The sequence below is a fragment of the Dendropsophus ebraccatus genome, chromosome 5 (assembly GCF_027789765.1).
Source record: "Dendropsophus ebraccatus isolate aDenEbr1 chromosome 5, aDenEbr1.pat, whole genome shotgun sequence".
In the NCBI taxonomy this organism is placed as follows: domain Eukaryota; kingdom Metazoa; phylum Chordata; class Amphibia; order Anura; family Hylidae; genus Dendropsophus; species Dendropsophus ebraccatus.
The window spans coordinates 122,918,463-122,946,259 of NC_091458.1; the positions used below are offsets into that span (position 1 = coordinate 122,918,463).

General features: G+C 39.8%; 1 protein-coding gene across 3 annotated transcripts in view; it reads left to right on the forward strand.

The window, feature by feature from the left end:
• The first annotated feature begins 270 nt into the window (after positions 1-270).
• AUTS2 (activator of transcription and developmental regulator AUTS2) overlaps positions 271-27,797 on the forward strand; it is a 1,036,368-nt gene continuing 1,008,841 nt past the window's right edge. For all 3 annotated transcript variants that reach the window (XM_069971174.1, XM_069971176.1, XM_069971175.1), the window contains exon 1: positions 271-546. In XM_069971174.1, coding sequence (XP_069827275.1) covers positions 271-546 — 276 coding nt within the window. The remainder of the gene's footprint in view (positions 547-27,797) is intronic.

A 27,797-nucleotide genomic window follows, 5' to 3' on the forward strand; every position in this document is an offset into this window, starting at 1 on the left:
GCACCAGGAAAGGAACAATGTGCTTCCCAGCTCTTCATCCTTGATTCTTCTTTCTTTCTTTCTTCTTTTTTTTGTTGCCTTTTTTATCCTTTCGGATTGTCTTCTTTTTCAGACCGTGGTGGGTTTTATTTTATTATTTATTCTGTATCAGGAGGGGAGGAGGTGGGGAAGGGGAGAGGGAGAGGGGTGGTTGCTGGTGTCTCCTCTTCTGCTGCTGCTGCTGCTGCTGCTGCCTGTGCTGCTGCTGCTGCTACTACTGCTGTGGGTGCAATGGATGGCCCACGGTGCAATGGCTATCGCAAGAAGAGGAGATCCAAATCCCAAAGGGATAGGGAAATCAGGTCCAAAGGAGGATTAGGGCTTTCCAGGACCGGCTCTTTGCTTTCTTCCTCTGGATCTGAGAAAGAAGACAATGGGAACCCGACTGCTTCTTCCTTGTCCAGACCAAAGCCACCTAGGAGAAAGAGGAAAGAGTCCTCCTCGGCTGAAGAAGACATCATTGATGGATTTGCAATGAGCAGCTTTGTGACTTTGGAAGCCTTGGAGGTAAGGCACAAGGGTGTGTGTGCATTGCTGTATGGGGGTTCATTTAAGGTCCTAATGTTTTGGAGTGTAAGGAGGGAGGGTGAGGAGGGGGAAGGAGGAGGTTGGACCCTTGTCACTGCAGATTGCATTTTAATCCTTTCACTGCAAGCTTTCAGATGATGATGATGATGATGATGATGACAGAAGGATAGCCAGCAGCTCGAGTAAATAAAGGGTTAATATCCCCAGCCCCCCCAAAAAATGGAAATGAACTGTCTGTGTATAATGGATGGGGTGGATTCATCCTACCTGTATGCCATTAACTGGTTAACTGCTCCAGTTCACATCCCAATAGAAGGTTGAGTTTATTTATGGCTGGGGATGTGATGACTAGGAGCTGGGAGTGGTGGAGTTGGCTAGGTATTGTTTAATGCTGCTAAATGACATTTGGATCCCAGATCCATTGACTATAGGGTGGAATGGATCATCCTGCTGCTTAGACTGGTACACTGAGCTCTCCCATCCTTGCTGGAAGGGGTTAATGAGCAAATCAAATCCTCCCTGCTGACGTCCTATATTAAAGGCTTGTCCTGCTATTGTCTGTGCAAAAGTGATTTTATGCTCTTCTCCGGTTGTGAATGACACTTGGACATCTGCAGCGCTTTAAAGCTATATATATATATATATATATATATATATATATATATATATATAGCCATAGATGTTAATTCTTGCTGAATAAATCCTGATTGTGGACTAATCTGGGGGTAACTTTTGCATTGTTTAAATACAAACCCCACTGGTCAGCAGTGAAAGTTGTTTTATGTCTACAGTAATTTGCATGCATGCTCTAATAACAGAGTTGAAGTATACTGTGATGTCGCTATTGAGCCTTCCATCTGCTTAAGCTTGTACTTGTGGCTTTAAACAATCTGGATTCATTGTTCAAGGTTATCTTAATGAGAGATCAATTGCTGTGTATTATAGGTGGAGGAGCGATATGGGCTTTTGGACTGAAACAGCTTATGAAATGTAAAAAGGCCATAGATATAACAACCTATGGTCCTGATGGTTAGCAATAATCATTCTGTTCATGGAATCAAATCCATTGGATTTGATGAGATGCGATTCTTTGGAAGAATTCATTGGTCATATTTTACATATTTGATTGATTCCGGACCTGTATTTGGATGCCATGAGGCCCACTGAATGAACAGGTTGTGGATTTATACATAAATGAAATTATTATGTATTATATTTATTATATATTTTTACATAAATGAAATTATTTATTATATTATATATTATTTATTTATTATATTTTGTTTATAAGATAGCTAATCACAAACATTGGACGGTTACATCTATGGTTGGTTTACATTATGTCTGACAAGTTGTTGAAGTAATTACTGAATCACTTTGCATTGAAACTGTCTTTTCTTGCCAATAAATTGCCTTTTTTTTTTATAAAGCAAATGGTGTGATATATTGCTTTAAAAAGAAGTCACAAAGCGTCCACAGGCGTGTATTGTTGTGGTTGTATCTCATCCACATTGGATGTGTTTTGCATTATGCTTTTGACCAAACTTTTTAGGTCCCACCAGCTGTTATTGTTTTTGTCAGCAGAATAAACATCTGCGTTTTGGGTACTGTACATGATTTACTTCATCCACTTGTTGAGAAATGGATTCCAGATTGTTATGTTTATATGTGAAATGAACATTGTTTTTTTTTTCTGCTGCAACTATATAGGGTGTATGGTAGGAAAGTTGCCAGAGCATTCAACATCTATGTTTCATCTGCAATATGAATATTTAAAAGAACACGTATAACAGTTTAAGAGTTTTTCCAAAGTTTCTTAGTAAAAAAAATTCATCAAAATTTTTAACATGGTTGAACTATTGGAACTCAAATGCTCTAACATAATATTAATTAAAAAAAAAAAATTGTGAAAGTAACATAAGGTAACGTAAAGAGTTTAGCAATTACCTGTTATGCTGTTGATATATAACAGGAGATGACACTATTGAAGATCCATGAGTTTAGAACTCCCCACTCAAAAAAAAAAAAAAGTTATGGTGATCAGGCCATGGCACTCAATTCAGTACTATACCCCTTTGGTTTAAAGGTCAGTACGCTGACTCTATAGTGCTTAGGATACCTCTTTAAGAAGATCCATGAGTTTAGAACCCCCAACCCCCCAAAAAAGAAGTTATGGTGACCCGGCCATGGCACTCAATTCAGTTCCATACCCCTTTGGTATATCTCAGTATTCCGACTCTATAGTGCTTAGGATTCCTCTTTGAGGCCCCTTCATCCATCTTTCAAGGATGTTATCTACTGATATGTATATTGTGACATCATTAAGTACCAAGAAAGTGACAGCATCCAGTCTTAATAAAATAAAAGAAAGAAAAAAAAAGAAAAATGTATTATTCCTCCATACAAATTTCAGTATACTTTCCAATATTTCTCAAGCTAAGGGTCATAACGTAGCATTTGTATGGAGGCAAACAATATTTTTCAAATTTTTTTCTATAACATGACTGTCACTTTTCTTGGCAGTGATGAATTTGCACCTGGGTTCTAAGTCCTAAACGGTGCGGTTTGGTCAACCTGTTTCCTATGACTCGGTGACACGTCAGAACATAGTTACAAGGGTTACCTCAACACCAGCTATTTTTCAATAACCTTGGATATTCTGAAAATTGCAGAAAGTATAGGAACGTGTCATCAGAACCTTACAGTGTAACTTCCATCCTTTTGAACTTTGGTACCTGTGTTACATTTGCGACAATGAGAGTTAAAAGAGCCGTCTTATAGACTGTCACATGTTACCACCTATTCATTGTAAGAAACTACATATCCCACAGGCCAAGGACCTGCAGTTACATTGCAAGCTCAGTGGCGAAAACTGTGCATGCTCTTCCTGTGCAGTGATGGAGAAAAGGCTCATGCATAGACTAACTATACAAAAGCAGATGTTATACACTGCAGAAAACCACTGTGCATGCTCATACTGTGCAGTGATGGAGAAAAGGCTCATGCATAGACTCACTATACAAAAGCAGATGTTATACACTGCAGAAATCCAGTGTGTATGCTCATCCTGTGCAGTGATGGAGAAAAGGCTCATGCACAGACTCACTATACAAAAGTAGATGATATACACTGCAGAAAACCACTGCGCATGCTCATACTGTGCAGTGATGGAGAAAAGGCTCATGCACAGACTCACTATACAAAACAGATGTTATACACTGCATAAAACCAGTGTGCATGCTCATCCTGTGCAGTGATGGAGAAAAGGCTCATGCACAGACTCACTATACAAAAGTAGATGTTATATTTTGCAGAAACCCACTGTGCATGCTCATCCTGTGCAGTGATGGAGGAAAGGCTCATGCATAGACTCACTATACAAAAGCAGATGTTATACACTGCAGAAATCCAGTGTGTATGCTCATCCTGTGCAGTGATGGAGAAAAGGCTCATGCACAGACTCACTATACAAAAGCAGCTGTTATACACTGCAGAAAACCACTGTGCATGCTCATACTGTGCAGTGATGGAAAAAAGGCTCAAGCATAGACTGCATAACTGTTTTTATGCAGTCTATGCTTGAGCCTTTTCCATGTTATACACTGTGCATGCTTATCATGTCAAAGAAAGATCAACCAGAGGCTGTATCCAGTAACAACAAAGTAAAAAAACATTACAGGGAAACTGTTTATTCTATTCAATAGTCTTTATCTCGCATTTAATAAATATGTAAGACAATGAGGCATTATTTAAAGGGGTAAGAAAATAATGGCCACTTTCTTCCAGAGACAACACGACTCTTGTCACCAGTTTTGGTGTAGTTTGCAATTAAGCTCCATTAACTTCAATGGGACTGAGTTGCAAAACCTGCACCCAAACTAAAGACAAGAGTCATGCTGTCTCTGGCTAGTCCTGTGTTTTGAGACTCAAATGAGGCTCCACAGGCTCTTTTTTTGCATATTCATGTTTCCCAGGGAGCAATGAACCTAGGATTTCACTGCATTGAGTGCTTTAACGGGCAGCCGGCAGTGTTATCTTTGGCTTGTCTCCCTGAGATTAGTGATCTGTTTCTCTTTTGGAAGAAAGTGGCCTTGTTTTTTTTTTTTTTTTTTTTTAACTCTGGATAACCCCTTTAAGAAGACTCATATGCTGTAGCTGCAATAGTTTCTATGCTGTAACAAAGTTGTTGTTTTTTTTCTTTTTTTTTGTTTAATCTCCTTCTGGCATTGGTTAAAAACATATTCAAAACAGCTGTGTAATTTTTCAGAAAGATCCTATGAGATAAGACATGTACCTTCTCTATGGATGCTGATGGGCTTTAGGTTTGTTGCCTACCCACGGAACATGCAACTTTACTTGTTTTATATTCCTTAAATTGTTGGCAAATATAAGGATAATTTGCAAGTGTAACATAGTTTAAAAATGAACAGCCTTAGTGTTCCTAAGAATATTTGAGAATCCTTGGATCTCTGTCATGTTTTGTAATATTAACATCTGATTCAAGTGAGTGGAAGACACATTCATGTAAGAGAATTCAGCAGACAGAAGGATCAGCAGCTGATCCTTATGCTGTAAAGAGCTAAGCAGGCAGGTTCTCTTGTTACATCATTGATGATCCCTACAAATGTCTGCAAGTTTCTGTACAGCACAATTCTAACCATTGTTACGAAAAGGTGCATATAAAGTGTGACCATCAGAATTTAACCTTACGCTATACATCATTTATATTAGATGATAATTTATGTTTCCCATCTGTTATCGAATTACAGTATGTCTGCTTGAAATTGGAATAAGTGCCGGTTATGTTTCTATTGGTATCCATGATATAGTCACACATGCTTGGTAAAAGTAATGTAGAGCTATTGTGTTGAAATATTGGTTAATGAATTGCTATCTAATAACATAAATGTTAATATATGCATAATGTAATGATGGGTAATATCGCTTTTGCATGGCAGTGATTTTATAATCCACTTTAATCATTTAACCGATTCAATTACACACAGATGAAAACAGAAGTTGCCATTTTGCCCCATATAATAAAAAGTAAAATGAGTCCTCTCATGTATAATATAATAACCTATTTGTATGGATAATATGTTGACATTATGGTACACTGTTTAGGAAGTACTTTCTTTGACTACTTCAGTGTTCAGTGGGGGTTTTTTTGGCTGAAAAGGGGGTATGCTTTGAAATTTTGGGCATGTTTTCGAAGAATTTAGTGATAGAATTAGCACTCATCTGGCGCCATATTTGAAGCAAGCTAAACAAAACAGGTGGAAATTAGTCAGCCCTATAAAGCGACTCTGTACCCACAATTCCCCCCCCCCCAACCGCTCGTACTGTCAGATTGCTGCTTTTAAACCAAGATCTCTCCTGGGGTCCGTTCAGCTGGTGATTTTTAAACTTGCAGGCCTGTGTCAAATTGGCGTTGCCTAGAGTGTCTGTGTTCTAGGCCTGCACCACCTCTCCCTCTTCATTAATAAGAACGCCCCAGGCAGGATTTCCCCTTATCATCACCTGTCTGAACACTACACATGTACTGCATCATTAAGGCACATGTGCAGTGTTCAGACAAGTGATGATTAGGAGAGATTCGGCATCACCTGCCGAACGGACCCAAGGACAGATTTTGGATTAAAAGCAGCGATCTGACTGTTCAAGCGGTTTGGAGGGGACAGATTGTGGGTACAGGGTCACTTGAAAATGCACGAGGACCTTTGAAGAACCAAGACGTCTAATAAATACCAAGCCACATTATGCAGGCTGCATGTTGGACACTCAGCAGACAATAGTAAATCTGGGCCACTGTATGTATAGTATAAGTTTAAAAAAAAAACCTTAAAGAGGAACGATAGAACGGCACTGTCATGGGGAAGCCCGTGTACGGCGCCATTCTACCCAGCGGCAACGGGCTGTGCTGAAGCACTGGAGGTCGGCCGGCCCGCCCCAGTGGGAGGGAATTCCCTCCCCTCTATGACGCGTCTCCATTGATTCTAATAGAGCCGCGTCATAGAAGGGGAGGGAATTCCCTCCCACTGGGGGCGGGCTGGGGGCAGGCCGGTTCGAAAAATGGACCGCGGCACCAGCTTCCCCATGATGGCGCCGTTTTATCGGTGTGTTAAATTCAAGAGGATGTACCTGGTGGTACATCCTCTTTAATCACCAAAATGGGTATATGCACATGAAATTGTCAATTCTCATTACTCATTATACGATTGTTTCATGACATGGCAAGATAAGCACATTGAAGGACAATTGTACAAGAAAAAGCAATGAGACACTTATATGTACATTGCAGTCCTTGCGCATGTAACAGAGTAGGTAATAAAATTGCTGATTGACAGAATTATGTGTGTATTGTATATTTTTGCTTTAGGTTCAGAAAAAAATCACGGATATCATTAGAGCATAAAAGGGTCATGTAGTGTTGTAATAGCCACATGAAGATAATAGCATCATACAATAGTGACTATTCACCTGGCTATGGTTATGACTAGGTATTAGCTACAAGTGATGACAGAAGGCGGTAATGACAAAATAGAAAGTAGTTTTCCCTGTTCTTCTGGTATAGAAAATCCTGTTGCCTCTCCAGATCAATATGATGTCACTACCCTACTCATATTATTCTACAAATAGGCTTAGGCCTCAGTTTTTACTCATTCAATCAATGCATTTTATTTTGCCTAAAAGGGACAAAAAAGTTTGGCAAATAGGCTTTACATGGAAACCATGGGGGAGATTTATCAAACATGATGTAAAGTGAAACTGTCTCAGTTGCCCCTAGCAACCAATCAGATTCCACCTTTCATTTCTCACAGACTCTTTGGAAAATGAAAGGTGGAATCTGGTTGGTTGCTAGGGGCAACTGAGCCAGTTTCACTTTACACCATGTTTATTAAATTCCCTCCTATGTCTGTATAATATTGTTCTCCGTTGAAGTCAATAGGAAATTGCCCAGCAATGCAAACGCGGTATAGAATAACGGTCGTAATTGATTATGACCATCCAAATCATGAACATGCTCATTTTTTACTACCTGTTTTTGGAAAACACAGCAGTTTTTTTTCTCACAGTTTGCTCATCCAAAGAAAAGAGGACAAGTATGAGATCAAGGGGGGTCTGACCTCCATACTCCCCGGCAATGTCCAGATCAGCCCCTGGTTCCTTTGTTTTGAATACAACCATAGGTCGGCATGTGACCCACGTTTCTAATAATTTTCTATGAAGCTGCTGGAGAGAACAGAGTACAGCACTCGACTCTCTCCTGAGGGCCATCTGTAGATCACCAGGGGGTACAGAGGTCAGACTCCCCGCGATCTCTTACTTGTCCCCTATCCTGCAGGGATAGCTAAAACCCAGAATAACCTTCCAAAGTGCCTAATATACTTATGGGTCAAATGTAATGCAAATTGGTCCAGTTGTTTGACCTTGCATATAGAACGGACAACAGACTTATATAAAACTCTTGAAAGAAAATGAACTTTAATGTGTTTATAAATAAACCTAAGTATGTTTTTAAATATTGATTTTAAACACAGAAGAGTTAGTACCCTCTTAGTTTGTGCAGCCCCCAGAATGTATGCATGTCAGTGTATTGCAGCTGTAACTCCTCAGTTAAGAATAATTACTTGTGTTAGAAAAGCTCTCCATGTAGGCCAGGGGGACATCGCAGCACAGGGAATATGTAATTGTTCTCCTGGGTAATACAAGGATTTACTATAAGAGGCATGTCTTTAGAATTTCCAATGACATTTTCTCTGTAGATACTCGCTTCCCTTTTTGTCTCTATTCGGTGACTCTCCATATGATGACTTTTGAAAACTGCATAGCGGGCTTTGGCTTTGGTCCCTTTGGTCCAAAGGGACCCCAGACCCGAGACCAGACCCCTAAATGAATTATGCCACTTTATATAATTATGCTTAGTGATGTGAGATAAAAAAAATTAAAATTGTGAAGCCAAAAAAATGGTAATAATGAAGGTAGCAATAATAGCTTACCTATGGTTGTCCTGTAAGCCATTGAGCCGTTGAAAATGAGTGAAGATATATTTGTAGGACTTTCCTGTAAATACCCTTAGGCTAAGCCTGCTCTGTGACATTACTCACGAGTTACCCTAGTGATCCCTGCCTGTCTAAGAGAGGCCTTCCCTGTCAATACCCATAGACTAAAGGCCCTATTCCATGGAGTGATAATCTGCCAAATCAGGCTGATTCGGCAGATTTTCGTTCCATATAGTATTGACAATGATCAGACGATGAAAACAATCATCAGCTGATTGTGTTATTTATTACAACCTAAAAATCATTGTCCGCCAGGCATGCATCGCTAGTGATGCACAGCTGGCAGCTGATGACTGTATTAAAAAAATAATAAAGTTTATATGTGTCTGTCCACAATCCTTGGTGTTCTCCTAGCTTCTACCCCGGCCGCAGCTGTAACTTCAGAGCTGGTCTCTTAAGTGACAAGCTGCTTAGCCAATCACTGGGTGAGAGGGAACCACCAGCGAGGAGAACACTGGGGATCATGGACAGGAATGTATAAACTTTATTATTTTAAAGTTGATATGATAGGGAAAGTTGTATGATAGGGAAAGGGGTGGAATAGAAGCCGCCGGTCACTTACCTCCCCGGTTCCAGGGCTGGGTCCCAGATCACACTGCCCCGTCCTCCCGTCCAGCTGCCGCTGGTCCTGGTCTGAGCTTCGGCTTAAGACGTGAGGTGGCAGCTGGACGGGAGGATGGGGCAGTGTGATCTGGGACCCAGCCCTGGAACCGGGGAGGTAAGTGACCGGCGGCTTCTATTCCACCCCTTTCCCTATCATACAATAAAAATAACCCCAGCCCGGAGTACCCCTTTAACCCCGTTTATGCCTCTAGCTGCTTAGAATTTCCCCCAATTTGTTCAAATTACATGGTACCACATATCATAATTTTGAGAACATCCAAATGTAAGAATTTAATTATATTATTTTCCCACTTATAAGTTCTGGAGTTTTTCTATCTTTAAAGCTTTTTTAGCCTAAAGCAATTCGATATAAATTATTGAGTATCATGAACACTACTTGAAAAGCCTGCAATAAAAAGTTTGACATAATGTATATAACAAAAGAGTACATTTAGTACTGAGTTAAATGAGTTTATTGATATAAAATGTTAGAACGTAAGGCCTCATACAACAGAGCAGTAGGAAGGTTTTTCTATTTAAAAAGATGGCCATTCTTGCCACAATTAAATTGACTTCAGTGCAATGCATTGAAATCAATGGAATGATGGACGTCCAATGCACTCAAAGTATTAACCCTTAGAGGACTGGGCCAATTTAAATTTTTGCGTTTTCGTTTTTCCCTCCTTGTGCTTAAAAGGCCATAGCACTTGCATTTTTTCACTTAGAAACCCACATGAGCCCGATATTTTTTGCACCACTAATTGTACTTTGCAATGACAGGCTGAATTTTTTCATAAAGTACACTGCGACACCAGAAAAAAATTCAATGTGTGGTGAAATTGAAAAAAAAAAAAAAACGCATTTCTTTTCTTTTTTTTTTTTTTTTCAGTTTTACGCTGTTCACCCTGGGGTAAAACTGACTTGTTATATACTGTATGTTCCTCTAGTCGTTCCAATTACAACAATATGTAACATGTATAACTTTCATTATATCTGATGGCCTGTAAAAAATTCAAAGCATTGTTAACAAATATATGTTCCTTAAAATCACTCTATTCCCATGCTTATAGTGCTTTTATCCTTTGGTCTATGGGGCTGTGTCAGGTGTCATTTTTTGCAGCATAGATCAATGAGATAGGCACATTGATTGCTTTCGGCTGCTGCAGCTGGAAGCGATCGAGTGCCGAGCCGGGATCAGCGTCATTACGGCGCAGACCCCGGATGGGGTAAGATGTGTGGATCGCTCCCACTAGACACTAGGGAACAGCTGCATCAAGTAATTGGATGCAGCTGGCAACTTTTGACAGCTGCCAACTTTTACTTTATTAGCGGTCCCGGGGATCGGACCATGCCCGCTAATAGCCGCGGTCCCGCACGGCCCCGCACTGAACACATGGAGGCGGCTCTGGATGTACGGGTCGCCTAGGGGTTAAATAACGGAAGTGGTCTATAATATTCACCATATATATATATATATGGAATCACCATATGTGAGTGTGGATTTATAAAGCCTGTGCCAGGCATACATCTGTAAAAAGGCTCAGGTTTTTGTGCAAACTTCTTGGGTGGGGAGAGGGGGTTGCATGAGGGGCAAGATGTAAATAGTGGCAAAAAATCTGTGCTGAAGCCTCAGATCTACATCATCATATGACATCTCTGGCCGGGACAGGAACTCTCTAGAGAAGGAGAGGCTGTACTGCTCTGGACAGTTCCTGTCTCGGACAGAGATGGCAGCAGAGAGCACTGTGTCAGACTGAAAATAAAACATTCCCTGCATGACATATAGTAGCTAATAAGTATTGGAAGACTTGATATTTTTTAATAGAAGTAAATTACAAATCTATATAACTTTCTGATATCAGTTGATTTGAAAGAAAAAGATTTTCGCTGGACAACCCCTTTAACCACTGCAGCCTCTGCATAAATATTCTGTTGGGCCCATCCTGCATTGTGACTTGTTGTAATTGCCATACATCTAATCTTTTGATTGCTATTTCTATAAACAGTACTTTCTATTATCTGCTGTGCTGCTCTCTATTGACTTTTGTACAGAACTGCTCCGTTCATTAATAGTTATGGGATTTCTTTCAAGTTTAAGGAAATTAGTTAACATGAAACCTGTTAGCTATGGGGTGCGCTGTGATGTCATTACTGGAAATAGACAATCTTACAAGAAAATCAAGTAGTTGTTACACATTGGTGTTTTTTTTTTTTTTTTTTTATAATCCAGACATTTAAGAAGGCCCTTCCAGTAAGTAACGACAGGCTCATTCCCCAGTGGAAATTCTAGAAATGTTTGACAACTATGTGATTTATCATTGCCAAATAATCTCAACACAACACATTCAGGTGTAATGCATTACACATCTTTACCTGAGTAATAGCTGGAGACTAATACAACTAAATGGGTTATTAATTTTATGATTATGAAGAGAAGTATTATTACAAATAACGTAAAGTCGCACATGACTTCAATAGAAAGGACATATTCACAGACTCACCACTAGTCTATTAACCTCAATCATAAAAATGAAGGGATGATCATTGCAGGACTTGCTGGACAACCACAAGCCTACACTTCATCAGCATTTTAGGCAGCAGGGTTAGGCTGGGTTCACACTACATTTTTGCAATCCATTTTTCTCATCCATTTTTGAAAAAAAAAAACATGAAAAAATGGATAAAAGAACGGATGCATTTGTGCTCATCGATTTTGACCCATTTTTCTATTGACTTCCATTATAAAAATAAAAATGGATCAAAACGCATTTTCAAAAAATGGATTGGAAAAACTGATTAAAAAAACTAAGTGTGAACCCAGCCTTACCTGTATGTTGTAAATACTGCATTTCTCATATACAGATGACAGTCAAGCACTTACATCTCTTTTTTTTTTTTTATAAATTGTGACTAGATATGAGTGAATCAGTTCTAAATAAATTGAATTCACCCTGAAGTTCCTCCAAAATTTAGATTTTTTTCCCGTTTTGGGATTCATTTTTGGCAAATCACTTAGGAAGTATGTACATGAAGACAGGAGGCCCTGTTCCTGTACACTGAGCCATGAAGCATCCACCATATGCCTTGCTGCTCAGTTACCATATACTCCCAATTACACCAGTTCCAACACTTATTGGGAATCAATGTGTAAAATAAAAGGGCTAAAAGATTACCATGATAGATCCAGTAACACATGTAAACAGCGCAAATAGTGTAGCAGTGACCAAATGAAATGTAACCTTATAGGCATACCATTGGTGACATCATAAGGGTCATACTGTACATATATATAAATACAGCATAAGTGAATACGGACGGTTTCATTAAAGATCATCCCGGCCGGTACCGCCGCAAAGTTCTGATGCGGGCGCATCCGTGTGCGTCCGCATCAGAACTCCCCTTCACACTTTATGCTGGGAACAGAAAATATTCTGAAGGTGGCGTGTCATAGAGGGAAGGAAATAGTTCCCTGGGGGTGCTGGACCCCACAGTGCACCAGACTAGACATTTGCATATATACAAACCGGAGGAGATCTTAGGAACCGAGTGGTGATGGGAAGAATGGATGTCACAGTTACAATGTGTGTGGCAACACAGATTAGGTTATACAGAAATCTTAATGTAGTAATTGTAGTGGTACAGGAGCTGTATTTCATGGCACCCGTATAATATTTGGCTAGGCCACGTCCACCAGGGTAAGAGAAGCACTTATTAGTTCTCTCCTCCAGCTAAAGCAGGGTTCTAAGAAGGGCGGGAAGATGTTAGAAGGGTTATCGACTGTGACAACAAAGAGAAATGCAAATGTCGATCTGTACTATAGGACTGTCTGTACATGTGAATCAATACCAGATAACAAGTTATTCAAGATATTTAACTTTTATATAGATTAGGTATACATTACACAAAGTAGTGCTGAAAGGTTAACATGCCCTTTGAGCTCAAAAAAAAAAAAAAAATCTAAATGATCTTAGTATGTAAACTTCACCTTACAGTATATTGTTGCTCAGTTCTAAATCCCTTTTGAGAGGTTCAGGGGGATTATTATAGATCCGCCAAGCATGAAATTTGTGTAATGTATGAAGCCACCTGGGGGAAGGTTATGGTAAGATTTGTTACATTATTACATTACTTCATAAATTAAGATCACATGTACTGTATGTGTCTCCGAAAGGAGAGTTAAGAGGCAATGTATTTTCAACCAATTTGACCTCTAGTTGTTTTTTTTTTTGGATATAAAAAGAATAGAAACACAAAATAATTTATGTTGATACTAAACACACAAACAGATTTCAAAGATTACGCCAGGCATATTAGGATGACCATGAATTTCTCTCCTCTCTTGATCAATGTCTATGATAGAGATTTATAGATTTCTTAGCATCTCCAAGCTCCAGTCAGTCTGAGTGGATTTATCTTTGCATTACTCTGCGTTAATTGTCTCCATGCTGACAACAGCTTTCTGCTTTTGCCGTTTTTTATAAAGAGAAATACTGAGTTTCTTCGCTTGCTTCAATGAGTTGTGTAAGACGGTGACAACACAGGTGACATGTCTGCTGGCATGTCCCCTGCAATTGTGTGCCGCATCAGTCAGGCTACATGGCAAACTTTACTGTACTCTATGTTAGAAATAGTCCCTAGCTATTGTATATAAATGAAGCTTTTTGCATCTTCATCTACCATCTAGGAACATCTGTTTAATCTAGCACACAGTGTATGCATTGACCCCTACAATCATATAACAGTGCAAATCATAGGCCTGTGTCAAAGCTATTATCAACCCAGTAATTTATATTTTCTTGTGCAGACATATACAGGCAATGCCATGAATTTGTTTGCGATAGAATGTACTGTATCTCCATATAGATGAATGTAGCAGAAGGAACCGGGATGAATACGGCTAGTGAATATTGTAATTACATGCTAAATCTACTAGATGTACTTACCGTAGGGCCATCAATACTGGAATGTTTGAATATTGTCAAACAAGAGCCTACAACACCTGCTTGACAGGTATAATAGAGATTAATAATAATTAGCTTTGCAGGCAGCGTCTGCTGATGTATAATCAGCGTCATAAGGAACTGCGGTGCAGTATATCTCTCTCTGCTTTGTCTTTGTCATCTAATTAAAAATACATATTGGTTAAGTATTGGCCATAACCATATGCTTCAAACAAACTGTACATGAATAATTGACTAAATCTGTACAGTTTTGTATGAACTGCATACTTATAAAGTGTCTCAAAATGGTTTGTCTATGTATTTATTCTTCAGACGATGCTAGGACCTTAAAAGATCTGGGACACAAGCCCCAAGTCATGCTTTAACCCCCTCATCCCCAAAAAGAAAAAAAAAGTATCAGGTAGAGCTTGACCGGCGCGAGGATGATGGTGCTGTGGTGCTTTTTTTAAACCACGTCATTATCACACTGGGGGGCGGGAGGCCAGCCCCTAGTGCTTCGGGCCGGTGCCTGAAGCATCTCCACGCCAGCACCGGTCTTTTCATATAAACATTTTTAAAAGATGTACATGGTACATTCGCTTTAACCTCGACGTTACTTTATTATGAAACCTGTACCCATGCATATGTCAGCCCTTCCCCAAATTAATTGAACAGTATATGCAACAGGGTATCTTTGCATAGTATAGTTCTGCATTTCCTATAAGGGTCCAATAACATGCACACTATTATCACATATATTATATCTACAGTAGAGACCAATATAACCAATATTCCCCCCATACAGTTCCAACAAAGTGGCAGATTCTAGTTTTATATAAAAGCTCTGCAGTCTGTATAAGTGATTGCAGAATTACAGTTATCTAGTGGCTCATAGCTGACATCTCCTCTGATCAGAGGTGTTCTCTTTTCCGTTTTATTTTCCATTTGAAACAGACCACGACAATGACTTCTTCCAACTGCAACTCAACTCTGCAGAGTATGGTGCCGTATTAATGTGCCATATAATAATAGAAATGGCCCAAATTCAGTTCCCCTACTCATTAATAAATTTCCTACTGCGATACCATTTACAAATAATTCCCCAGTGGTACCCCTACTAATTCATACTATCCCCTTGTGCCTCTATGCATTACTATAGATGTAACCATGGTTATGGATTCAGTGCATTATTTCAACACAGCATTGTGTTGTGTGGGCATTGAGGCATCAAGGACCGAGATCATGCTGTAATGCCCCTTGTGCTTTCATTTAGTAACAATGCCCCTTGTTTCGCCATATAGTAGTAATGTGCCACCATATAGTGACAATGCCCCATGTGCTTCTATTTGGTAATAATGGGCCTCTGTGTCTCCATACAGTAATAATGCCTCCACTGTGCCCTAATACAGTAGTTATGGCCCTGTAATCAATTGAGTAATAATCCCATCTGTGCCTCTATACCAGGGGTGTCAAACTCAAATACACAGTGGGCCAAAATAAAAAAATTGGACAAAGTTGCGGGCCAACCATGATAATTATTGAAGCGTGAATGCCGCGGTCCTGGCACTGTCAGTGGTGTGGGCCCCATGCACTATGATAAATGATATGATAAATTGCTATGATATGATTAAACCCCAACCCATATTATAGCCAATCCCAAAAAAATTGCCCCACATATTAGCCAGCCCTCCCCAATAGTCTCATGTAGTAGCCAGCCCTCCCCATAGTATCTTATATAGTAGACACCCCTCCCCAATAGTCTCTTCTTTAGTAGCCAGCCCTCCCCATAGTCTCTTTTATAATAGCCAGCCCTCCCCATAGTCTCTTATATAGTAGCCAGCCCTCCCCAATAGTCTCATATATAAGCCAGCCCTTCCCCATAGTAGCCATGGTGGGCCAGATGTAATTAAAACTCTGAATTGCCTGGCGGGCCAAAAATAATGGCACCATGGGCCAGAGTTTGACATGACTGCTCTATACTGTAATGATGCCCCCATGCCTCCATACTATAAAAGTGCCCACTGTGGTTTCATATAGTAATAATGCCCCCACTAGGCTCTTAAACTGTAATAATGCCCCCTGTGCATCCATACTGTAATAATGCCCCGATTTGCCCTCATCTGTTACTAATGTCTCCTGCACCCCCAAAATGTAATATTGCCACCTGTGTATTCATATAGTAACAATGCCTTCTCTGTGCCTCGTATATTAATAATGCATTATGTGCCTTATAGGAGCAATATTGCTCAGTACCTCTATATAGTAATAATAACCCCCCCCCCCCCCCTTAGCCCCGCAACCCACCCTAGGAATAATGTTTCTCTGTTTACTGTACTAATAATGCCCCAATGTGACCACACAGAAAAAAAATAACAAAATGCTATCTATTTATTTGGGACGGACGGATCTTGTTGGGTGAGACATGCACTTTCCTCTATTGTTTAAATTTGCTGGCTGGTGCTGTTCCAATTCCCTTGTTGTGGCAGACTGAAAAAAATAGTTTTTAAATTTTCATTCATTCTAAATACTTTGTTCAATACCTAATAAATACATTCTGTTTTAATGATATATTTTTGCATAAAACTACAACTTGTGTTGTCGATGCAGCAAATGATAATGTGTGAGGGGTAAATACCGGACTGTGATGGGAAAATGATCAGATCATGATTCTTCATCTCAGCACCTGTCCTCGGCCTTGGATATGAAGGAACTGCTGAACAGTGGGACTTTCAAGGAGCTGTGTTTATACAGTAAATGATGTCAGCTTGTTTATGGCTGTAAGCTGCTGAGAAGTCTGAAGTCTTACATAATCATCATATCACAGTGAAACAAATGCCCCACATACCATGTCCTTCCCCCTCATTGCCCCCCCCCCCCCCCCCATGGCAAAAAAAAAAAAACATAAAATTTTCCCTTTTCAACTGTCATTTTGGGATGCAATTTGGTAGCATAATGTTACTAAACATGAACACCAGTGTGTAAAGTCAAAAACGGTCCTAAACATTCAATAGCATTAAGGATACATGCCAATTCAGATAGTGTTGGCCAATCAACATTAGGATAGCACTTTATATCATGTCCTGTCCCTTTCCAGATTTCAATAACATGTATAACTATGGAAATGATGAATAAGCTAATTACTCCTGAACAGACAGGCTGTAATATATTAAAGGACCTTTTATTGTGGTATTCTAGATTAGAACTAAGGCTTGTCTGCTATAATCTAAAACACTGTACTACAAAATATGTTACATGAATATCATCCAACTTTTTGTTTTTATATGTACATTGGAACACTCCAGTAAGAATCTCTTGTATGTAATGATTTCCTTCTGTGTAAATTCTGCAATTTCTGTTTTATTGTAAGAGGGAGATTTCTCTTTTAACTGTAAGGCATCGTGAATTTGGAGCTAGAGCAAGAATTGGATTGCTAGGCTTAGAAGTAATGAGTTTTTTTTTAGAAGGATCTGGTTTCTATAGCAGAAGTGTTTGTAGGCTTTGTTCATTCGTATGTTTAGCTCTTTAGATTTCCAAGAATCTGGAAAATACTCGTAGAAATGAGAAGCATAGTGTCAGGGCCCCCGGGAACAAAGACACACATGACAAGTGGGCCCTATAGCTAAGACCCCCCACACTCTCCCTACCTACTTGCAGTGCAGGTCCTAAACAACCAGTTCGCAACTGGGTGACAATCCCTGCACTCAAATAAGTGTGAACACAGACAAGACACAGTACAGACAAACAAGGTACAATGACAGCAGACAAGGCAAAGTCACAAAGACACACAGAAGGACAGGACCAAGAAAGCAGCAAGGAACGGAGGACCAAACAAACGGAGGACAAAAGCCAGAGATGCAACCAGGTAACGGTAAAGCCAAAGCCAGAACAGTGAAGCCAAAGCCAGAGATAAAGCAAGAAGAACTGAGCCCTAAACAAGGTAAACTGAGGACAAAGGAGAACACTGAACCAAAAGACAAAGAAGCTAATAAACAAGCAAGGCATCAGGAAACCAGGAATACAGACACTATCACAAAGGCAGGATCTAGCAGACAGACAAGCTGAAGGGAGGGAGAAGCTTATAAGGGAACAGAAGTCCCGGACTCCAAGCTGATAGGTGGAGCAGGAGAAACACAAGATATCACAGAAAGCCAGAGGTGAGGAGACCTGTCCATCACAACACAGCGGACACAATTAGTGAACAGACCACAACAAGGAAAGTGCAGGGAAAACTAAGAAAACATGGACCGGAACACAGAAGACACAAGTAGAAAACACAGTAAAACAAGGAACGGATCATGGCCAAAAGCGCAGTCTTTGGCGCAGAGGTCGGATCTTCACCGCAGAGGGTGGCACTGATGCCCTTTCAGGCACGATCATGACACATAGTAAAGATAATACAAGTACTAATAAATTACTACAAGTGATTATCTGCTGTTTTTGTCTTTTAACATGTTGAAAAAAACTAGTACGATAATGACAGTCTGCTGGCCCTTGCTCCGTGTAATATCAGCAGAAGCAGCAGACCATTGCTATCTCCTATGGGCTTCTTGGGTGATCTAAAAATTTCTAAATCTCTCATCTGTCAGTGTAAAGGCCGTATTCCACGGCCCGACTCTGAGGAGCAAATGAGCGCTCTCAGCGCTCATTTACTCCTCGTGAGTCCGAGGAGGGCCGGGGGAGCTGCGGTTGGCTGCCCGAATGATCGCTGGATCACCTGCCATAGATTCCACAGCTCGCCCCCCGCTCGCGGACACTGGCGGAAGCGCACATCTCCGCTGGTCTCATAGGCTTCCGTAGTGTGCACATACCCTAATATGTATGAGTTCCTTTGTTCCCTATACTCCGTTTAAAAAGACAAGCATGCTCACCCATCACACATGTATGTTTTTGCTGCAATCTCAGTTGAGCACCTTTACGTACACATCATCATAAACTGTTTGTTATAAATTGGCTTATGCCATGTATAAGATTGTATTCTGGGTGACTTGGAAATGAAGTACGGGTCATCCTGTCTTGTATGTATGTATCTCAACTTCTAAGTGTGTCATTATTCCTCTGTATCCATTTGTTCGGTGGCTGGTCATCCTTAAGCTCCAATTTGCTTCTTTTGATGAGTTGGGTGTAAGGGTATGTTGACACTGAGTAAAAGTGGCGGAATTCTGTGGCGGAGCTTCCCTCGGCGGAATCCCACCTGCCCCAGTGTCCCACAGTGTCTCTATGGGAGAGTTCTCTGCTCCCGCCACTCTCCACTTAGAGTGGCGATTGATATGTCAATTTTTTGAGCTGAGAGCGACGGAAGCGGAGGCACACGAGCCCTCCATAAAGACACTGTGGGGCACCAAGGCAGGAGGGATTCTGCAGCGGAGAGCTCCACCGTGGAATTCCACCACTTTTACTCAATGTCAACATACCCTAACAGTCGACAATGACTATTCATGCATGCCCCAAATAGAAAAATAGGCTTGACCACCAGTGGGGAACTTTATCTGTGTACCAACAAATATGAATTCAAGCAAAGCTATATTTTGCTATTTGCATAGTGATATAATAACTAGGGATGGTCCAAACCTGCCGAGGTTCGGGTTCATATGAACCCGAACGCTCGGCATCAGATTCCCGCTGTCTGCCCGCTCCGTGCAGCGGGAGGACCGCCTGGAAAACTGGGATACAACCTATGGTTATGGCAGACAGCGGGAATAATTTCCGGAGTTCGGATTAACGAACCCGAACGGAACCAGGTTCGGACCATCACTAACAATAACCATGGGGTGTTTTGTTCAAACCCTACCAAGGGTAATATGCATAAAGCTTGTAAATTCTTACTTTGTTTGTATGGGCTTCCTGCACTACCGGCCTTCCACATCCCAAAAATACTCATAGGTTTGTGTGTTTGAGATAACAAAATTACAAAAAAAAGCTGGTGCTGGTGCTATAAAAGCAATGGGAAATAACATAAAAATAGTTGTTAATACTTTTTGTGTTCATATTTAAACTCATTTACTGGTACAAAACTTCATATAGAATCCCAGTTAGTGTTGATCTGAGCTTTGTTTAAGTACAACACTTTCTTGCAGCATATTGTGCCTTGGGGAATTCTATTTAAATGAACTTAAGTTATTAAAATTTAAACCAATTCATTCAATTAACTGCTTCACATATAAAAAAAAACACAATGCAGAGAACATTGACATTAAGGAAACGGTACCAGACAGACCATAAAAATAACACAGCGTTATTTACTCAACATTAAAAGCAAAAATATATTTTTAATTAATGCAAAAAAAAAATCAATTTAGTGGTGATTTACAAGGATGCCATAGGTTGTAAATAATCCTAATTAAGAAATGCACGTTTTGTGAGCTCACATAGTTAGGCTGGAATGGAGACAAGCCCGTCACTTTAGTCTTCTTATATATTTCAATAACCTTAAACCAATGGGAGAAGACATAAACCCAATAGTTAGAAGTTGTTGGACTGAAACTGTGAGATACTCTAAAAACTTCTTCCTTGAGTATCTGGAGAACATTTCTACATGTGGCTTTCTTTATGCCTACCCTGGTGTCTAGTGGTGAGATTGCCCCCCCCCCCCCCCCCCCCCCCGGGGCATGCAGTCACAGAGAGGCGACTGCTGCTTCTTAAACTGGCTGGGCCTCAGTGTTGCAATGACACTGATCCTGGCTAAGTGCTTGGTTGCTTGAATACAGCCCATTGTAATCAAGCACTGATTTCATTGATCATATATATATATATAGATATATATACATATATATATATATATATATATATATACTGTATATATACTGTATTGATCTCTATGAGAGATCAGTGCAGTAATAATGAAAGTCCCCCAGGGGAACTAAAAGTTACAGTGTAAAAAAAAGTTTAAATCACTTTATAAATTTAAATAAAATAAACATATTTGTTATTACCATGTGTGGAATCACCCAAACTATTTAACTATGGTGTTCCTGATCTTGTACGGTAAATGGCGTAAGCACAAAAAAATGCCAAAGTGCCAAATTGCACAATTTTCGGTCACATCAAATTGAGAAAATTGTATTAAAAAGTGATCAAAAAGTTGCATACAGTGGTGCATTGGATTACAAGCATAATTGGTTCCGGGATCATGCTTGTAATCCAAATCCACTCTTAAACCAAAGCAAATTTTCTCATAAGGAATTATTGAAATGCAGACAATTGGTTCCACACCCCAAAAATGTTTTTTTTTTTTGTTTAATTCTGAATAACAGGTAAAATAAACATTTAGAAAGCTGGATGTGTCATAAGTTATTGTAGAGTAGAGTCAAGCATCGTGTAGTGTATAATGTATAGTAAGTGTATAAACCTGAAAAAACAGCAGCAGTTTGTAGATACAGAAAGCACATTATAGTAAAAATAGAGAGGATGGGAAACACCAGGGCAGACAGAGACTGCAGGGAGCATGAAGGAATGAGCAGGGCAGGTGTGGGCACAGTATAGCAGCGCTCTCTGATGAGAGAGGGGTTACAGCTATGGAGAAATTACCTCCACAGTCCTGTCCCCTGATGTGAGGGCCAGTCTGAAGTGGATCTGCTATGATTTGGAAGGTGATGGAGACACTTCCTGGGTCAGAGTACAGGGCTGTAGACCACACTATGCAGACCATGCCCCTCCCCCACTCGTGCTCCCACCCAGTACACGGAGCTCTTAAACCAAGGCAATGCTCTTAAACCAAGTTACAATTTTGAAAAACTGTGAGCTCTTCATGCAAAACACTCTCAATCCAAGTTACTCCTAAACCAAGGTATATGTACAGTATATGCAAGCAAGGTACCAATGGAAAGTACACATCATGGCAGAAAAAAATGACACCTCACACAGCCCCAAAGGTTGGTAATAGAGCAATTTTAAACACATTTAGGCTATGTTCACACTACGTATATGTCCGGCCGTAGTTCGTACACGGCCGGACATGTGCGGCTGAAACTACGGCCGTGTGAAAAATAGACATGCGGGCGAATTGCGAACATACGGGCGAACCGCGAACATACGCCCGTAGTACAGTTATGCTTCCTAGCTTGTTTCGAAGCGGTCTGAAGCAGGTCATTTACTTGGAAATCTTCGCCCAGCCAAGTAAATCACACAGAACCTTTTTAATATAAAAATCAAGTTTGATTTGGCTGAAAAAAGTATTCCGTACGGGGCCGCATTGAAATCCACGGCCGTGAGTTGGAACAGTTCCGGCCGCAAACAATGGTCTTGTTCATTTTTCATGGTGCCGTATACGATCCGGCCAAAGGGTCATACGTAGTGTGCACTGTGCGGCCGGATATCGTATACTTTCAAGCGTACGCATCAAACTCAAAACTACGGGCGTATATTCGCGGTTCGCACTACGGACGGACGTATACGTAGTGTGAACATAGCCTTAGTTTTTTTTAAAAAGATTTTAATTTTTTAAAAGCTGTCAGATAAAATAAGTTGCATATCATTGTAATCATACTGACTTGAACATAAATAACACTGGCCAACAAATTTTCAAAAGTTGTTTGTTTCCGAAATAAAATTAGCCATTTCTTAATGATTTTTATGTGCTGAATTCAAGTATCACAAGGAAAAATGTGAATTGGCTCTAGTTTCTATGATATGGAAGAGTTCTCATGTTACTGTTTTGTGAATTGTATAGAATACAGTATAATAGCCTGCAGATTTATTACTTCTTCAATCATAAGGAAGCAAGTTTACTGTTCATAAACTTTTAAAATATATTCATAGGAAACTTAGTTCTATCTGAAATCAACTACAATTTACAGGCATATCCAAGAATTTTTACTAATTAATTATGTTTATTGAACTCTAGGTCCTTATTCAATGGCTTCTCGGTGCACTTACACATGTCTTTTGTATTCATACAAGGGATTGTCTCTGATAACTGTCCAACAGTAATCTGCAAGCATTGATGGGTTCCATTGAGGCTAGGTTCACACTGCGTTTTTGCAATCCGTTTTTTTCATCCGTTTTTTTGCAAAAAACGGATGCATTTGTGTGCATCTGTTTTGATCCATTTTTCCATTGTAAGAAAAAAAAAAAAAAACGATCAGTTTTTTTAACGGACACAAAAATGTAGCTGACACTACTTTTGTGTCCGTCAAAAAAACGGATCCGTTTTGATCCGTTTTTTTTTTTTTATAATGGAATAATGAAGTCAATGGAAGAACGTATGCACACAAATGCATACGTTTTTTTCATCTTTTTTTTTTTTTTTGCAAAAAAACGGATTTTAAAAACGCAGTGCGAACCTAGCCTTACCCTGATACCTTTTTTCCATATTGGTCATTCTAAGATGATGCAATATACCAGTTGATGATGCAATACTGATGATGCAAACTTTTCCCAGTATTGTATCACAGGCTGTGAGAAATATAGAAAGTATGTCTATATCTTGAAAATTAGAGCCAATTTCAAAATTTTAACATCATTTTCGATTTCAGCACCCCAAAATTAGTTAAGATCAACTGTTAACATGCCAGTTTCACCATAGGGCGAACAGCATAAAAAGGAACCCCTCTCCAACCCGGCCCAGTCGCTCCATTCCAGTAAGTTAGTGAGGACAAAGCAGTGCCAAGTTGAATTTTTAGCAGATGGGACAACCCTTTTAAGGATACTTAATCTTATTTAACAGATATTTGTGTGTGTGTGTGTGTGTGTGTGTTTGTAGATAAGTTTACTGTAATGCCCAATATTCTGAGTTCAGTAATATGGATATAGAACGTTATATAAAGTTAGGCCTGGTTTACACAAGGCGGCTGTAGATACCTGGCTTTTAACGTCTTTTTAGATCACTCAACTGTTACACTAATAAGATTTTAATGTGCCACAGAATTGCTGCAATTCAATGTGGTTTTAACATCACAGATTTGACACTTCTTACAACTATCATTTTACAGTGTCACTCAGGCCAGCGGGGCAACTCTGATATGACTTTATCTTTCACTTTTATATCTGAGAGTCATAATGACACATGATTCACAATGCACAACCATTCTGCACTTTAGAAAGTTCTGCTAAAGATTATGAATGTAAAAAGTAACTACAGTTGTGTCCAGCTTTATATTTCTCTTAGATAAGTTAAGGAGGGTCATTTTCATCACAGCCTTTCACCACAATTAAACGGGACAAACCAGAGGAAGCAAACAAGCGTTAGGTTAGTCCTGGCTTTGTAGGCACTATCAACCATGCAGCTAGTCCACGATTGCTGGATTGTTCATGTGGCCCATTTAAGTTTATTGTTCCGACACGCAGAGGTGGGGCCAAAATTGATGAATTTATTGGCCACAAAAAGGATTCAATAAGTTGACGAATGCTCATTTTGCGACTGATCACCGACCTTTATACTCTGGACAATTTTTTAGGAATGGTCAACTTGTGTAAAAGGACCTTTAGTTTCTCCCCACACAGACCTATATGTTGTTTATATGATGTATTGAAAGGTCATGAACTCAAAGACACAGTGCACACAGTAATATCAACAATATCTGCAAAAATTCATACACGGATGTCACATATTCCTCCCAGAGTGATGTAACTGTACAGGTGTAGTCTACACCTAATGTCTGTACCTAATGACATCACAACACAGCAATGTCATGCCTTAGAGTAGTAATATAGTAATGTCACATTATAGGAATTATGCTAAAAATGGTGCCCTTTCATTGCCCATAGTCAATACTAACTGTACTATGGTAGTGTGTGTTTTGAGCGAAAGCGAAAAATATTTGCTTGTGACCATCTATTACCCCCCACCTCTACCCCTTCAGCATAAAGGATGTATATGTGCCTGTTACTGGATGAGACAGATGACTATTGCAAAGGGGATTATCTCTAAAAAACAAGCTTGTATTTGTTGGTTAAATTTGGTGCTAATTTTTCACCTGAGACTATTGCAGTGTCAATCCCTGAGTGATAATGAGATGGAAGCACTTTTGAAAGGAGTTCTTTTCCTCTCATTTATACCAGTGAATGAGCTTGTAATGTAATACAAAACCTGTTCTTTATAAGGGGAAAAATAATTTTGTGCCTAAACTGCAGGTTTCAGAGCGTTGGTTTAATGCTTTCTCAGAAGCAGAATTGAACAACGGCCAAGTTATGCTCAATGCCTGCATGCCAACGAGTGTAAGTCATATATTGTTCTTGGGTAATGTACTGTATTCTCTTTAAAGCCAGTATTTAAAGGAGAATCATAGGCTATAGCTAGTGTTCTGTCTGCTTGGCTGATGTAACATACCAGCTCTCATTGCTGCAGGGGGTTCATTCTGGTTCATTCCTAACCCTTCCAGGTGGTTGCATTAAAAGGAAGCACCTATTAACATTACCATTGGGAAATCTAAAAGAGGAAACCTGGTCTCAAAGTCCCAAGTAGTTAATCTGTTTTTTATTTGTTTTGCTTTTTTTTTTTTTCCCATAATGGCTTCCACCTTTTATTATATATTTGAGATGCAGCTTTATCTGACAGAGTTTGTAGCAGTTTATCAATCTCTCTTTTTTTTTTTTTCTTTAGTCAAAGTCAAAAGTAAATCCAGCAATTACCAACCGCATAAGCTATAAGCGAGAAGATCTCTACTGCTCTTTCCGGAAAGAAAAAACAAAAAACTCCTGATCTTTCCCCCAACTAACCTCAGCCTATGTTTCTTTGTTTTTGTGTTTAGCTTTTTTATTTTAATTAAAAACTCCCCTCCTCAACCTTATTTAGCTGTTTAACATATTTAAGGGTTTTAATCATGTCCCTCCTTTCCCTTCTTTCCCCGAGACTATACAGATTAAGGCCATGTTCACACACAGTGAGAACATCGGTCGTTGTTTGACAAAACCGGTGTTTGACATGTCAGGTGCAGACAACCACATCCGTAGTGTATATGAAATCACGGCCGTAGTGTATACAGAGTGTAGACACTACGGCCGTGATTTCATACAGTGTAATGTAATTTTACACTGTCAATAAACAACAGCTGTTGTTGCAACCTGTGAACAAGGCCTTAGCTGGTATATATCATAAGCACATTTCTTTCTGCTAGTGCACCTTTCACGTTAATAAACTAGGCCTGGAGTACTACTGCATAATATTTTTTTGTACAAAAGAAAAAAATCACACATGATAAATTTGGGTTAAATAATAGCTAATATAAAGCATGCCCCAACCACAGCCCTGTTGAGCGAAAAATTAGAAAAAAAGGCGCAGCTAGCGGAAACTGCTAAAATTCTGTAAATGCTGTAAAAAAAAGAACAAAGCCTCGGTAATAGGCTGTATCTCGGGATTCCAGACGGTACTCGGGCTGTCTCCTTCTTCCCCACCGACCTATAAGGCATTGGGAATCCAATGCTGCACGTTCAAAAATGTTCGAGTTTGATCGAACCTAAGATTTCCCGATGTTCAATCATCTCTAGTCCTAGCCAGCCAGCCTCTGGAGGAAATCAATGGACATGATTAAATCCACCATGCCTGACTCCTAACATTTTCCTTTGGGGTAATTTGGAAGGATCCTACACACATCAGATCTTTGATTACTTGATTTAGTGGATTCAGGTGACTTTTAATCACATTTGTATGGCCAGCTGATGTTGTCACCCTTTAGCAAACCCTTTGGTTTACATTCATCCAGCGATCCTGCAGCGTCTTTGGTGGAAACGCATCTTTGAACTGATCCCATTCATTACAGTGGGACAGTTTAAAGCATCAGACGTTGTAATAGTGCCTCCAGATGGCTGGACAAGCTGTACATCAGAATGTATCTTGCAGTGTACAGTCTGCTTGATGATCCAGATCAAAATTTATTAAAGGCTAAGCACTGCAAGAAGGAGAGAAGAGAAGGCAGCTCAGCACTATCCACCTAGAGTAGAGGGCTCCCTGTTGTCCCCTTATAGTATATGGCCTGCTCTGGTGCTTTCTCTTATAGAAGCCGACCCTTTAGTAGTTGGCCCCCTGTTAGTTGTGACCCTATAGTAGCTTACCCCTTGTGAGTTGTGACCCTATAGTAGCTGGCCCCCTGTAAGTTGTCACCCTATAGTAGCTGGCCCCCTGTGAGTTGTCACCCTATAGTAGCTGGCCCCCTGTGAGTTGTGACCCTATAGTAGCTGGCCCCCTGTGAGTTGTGACCCTATAGTATCTGGCCCCCTGTGAGTTGTAACCCTATAGTATCTGGCCCCCTGTGAGTTGTACCCCTACTGCTGTCCCCTATGTTGCCATGCTATAGTAGTGTCCCTTTTTGCTTTGCTTTATGTTTAGAAGATCAATCAAATTAATATAGAATAGAGGAAAAACTGTTGACAGTTAAAACAACTACTGACAACTTATGGCAACTGATAATTTTTTACTGCAAAAAAAAAAAAAAAAAAAAAAAAAAATAATATATATATATATATATATATATATATATATATATATATATATATATATATATATTTGTAAACCCAGCCTAACTTATACCCTTGACACCACACAGTACACCACTTGAACTTTGCGGTGTCACTACTGTCTGACTGGTGAATAACTGGAAGAACAGAAGATTAATATTATCTGCTTCTAAATCATACGTTCTGTACACGAACTGTTTTATCTGATAGGACCTCGGATAAATGTCAAAGGGCTGTA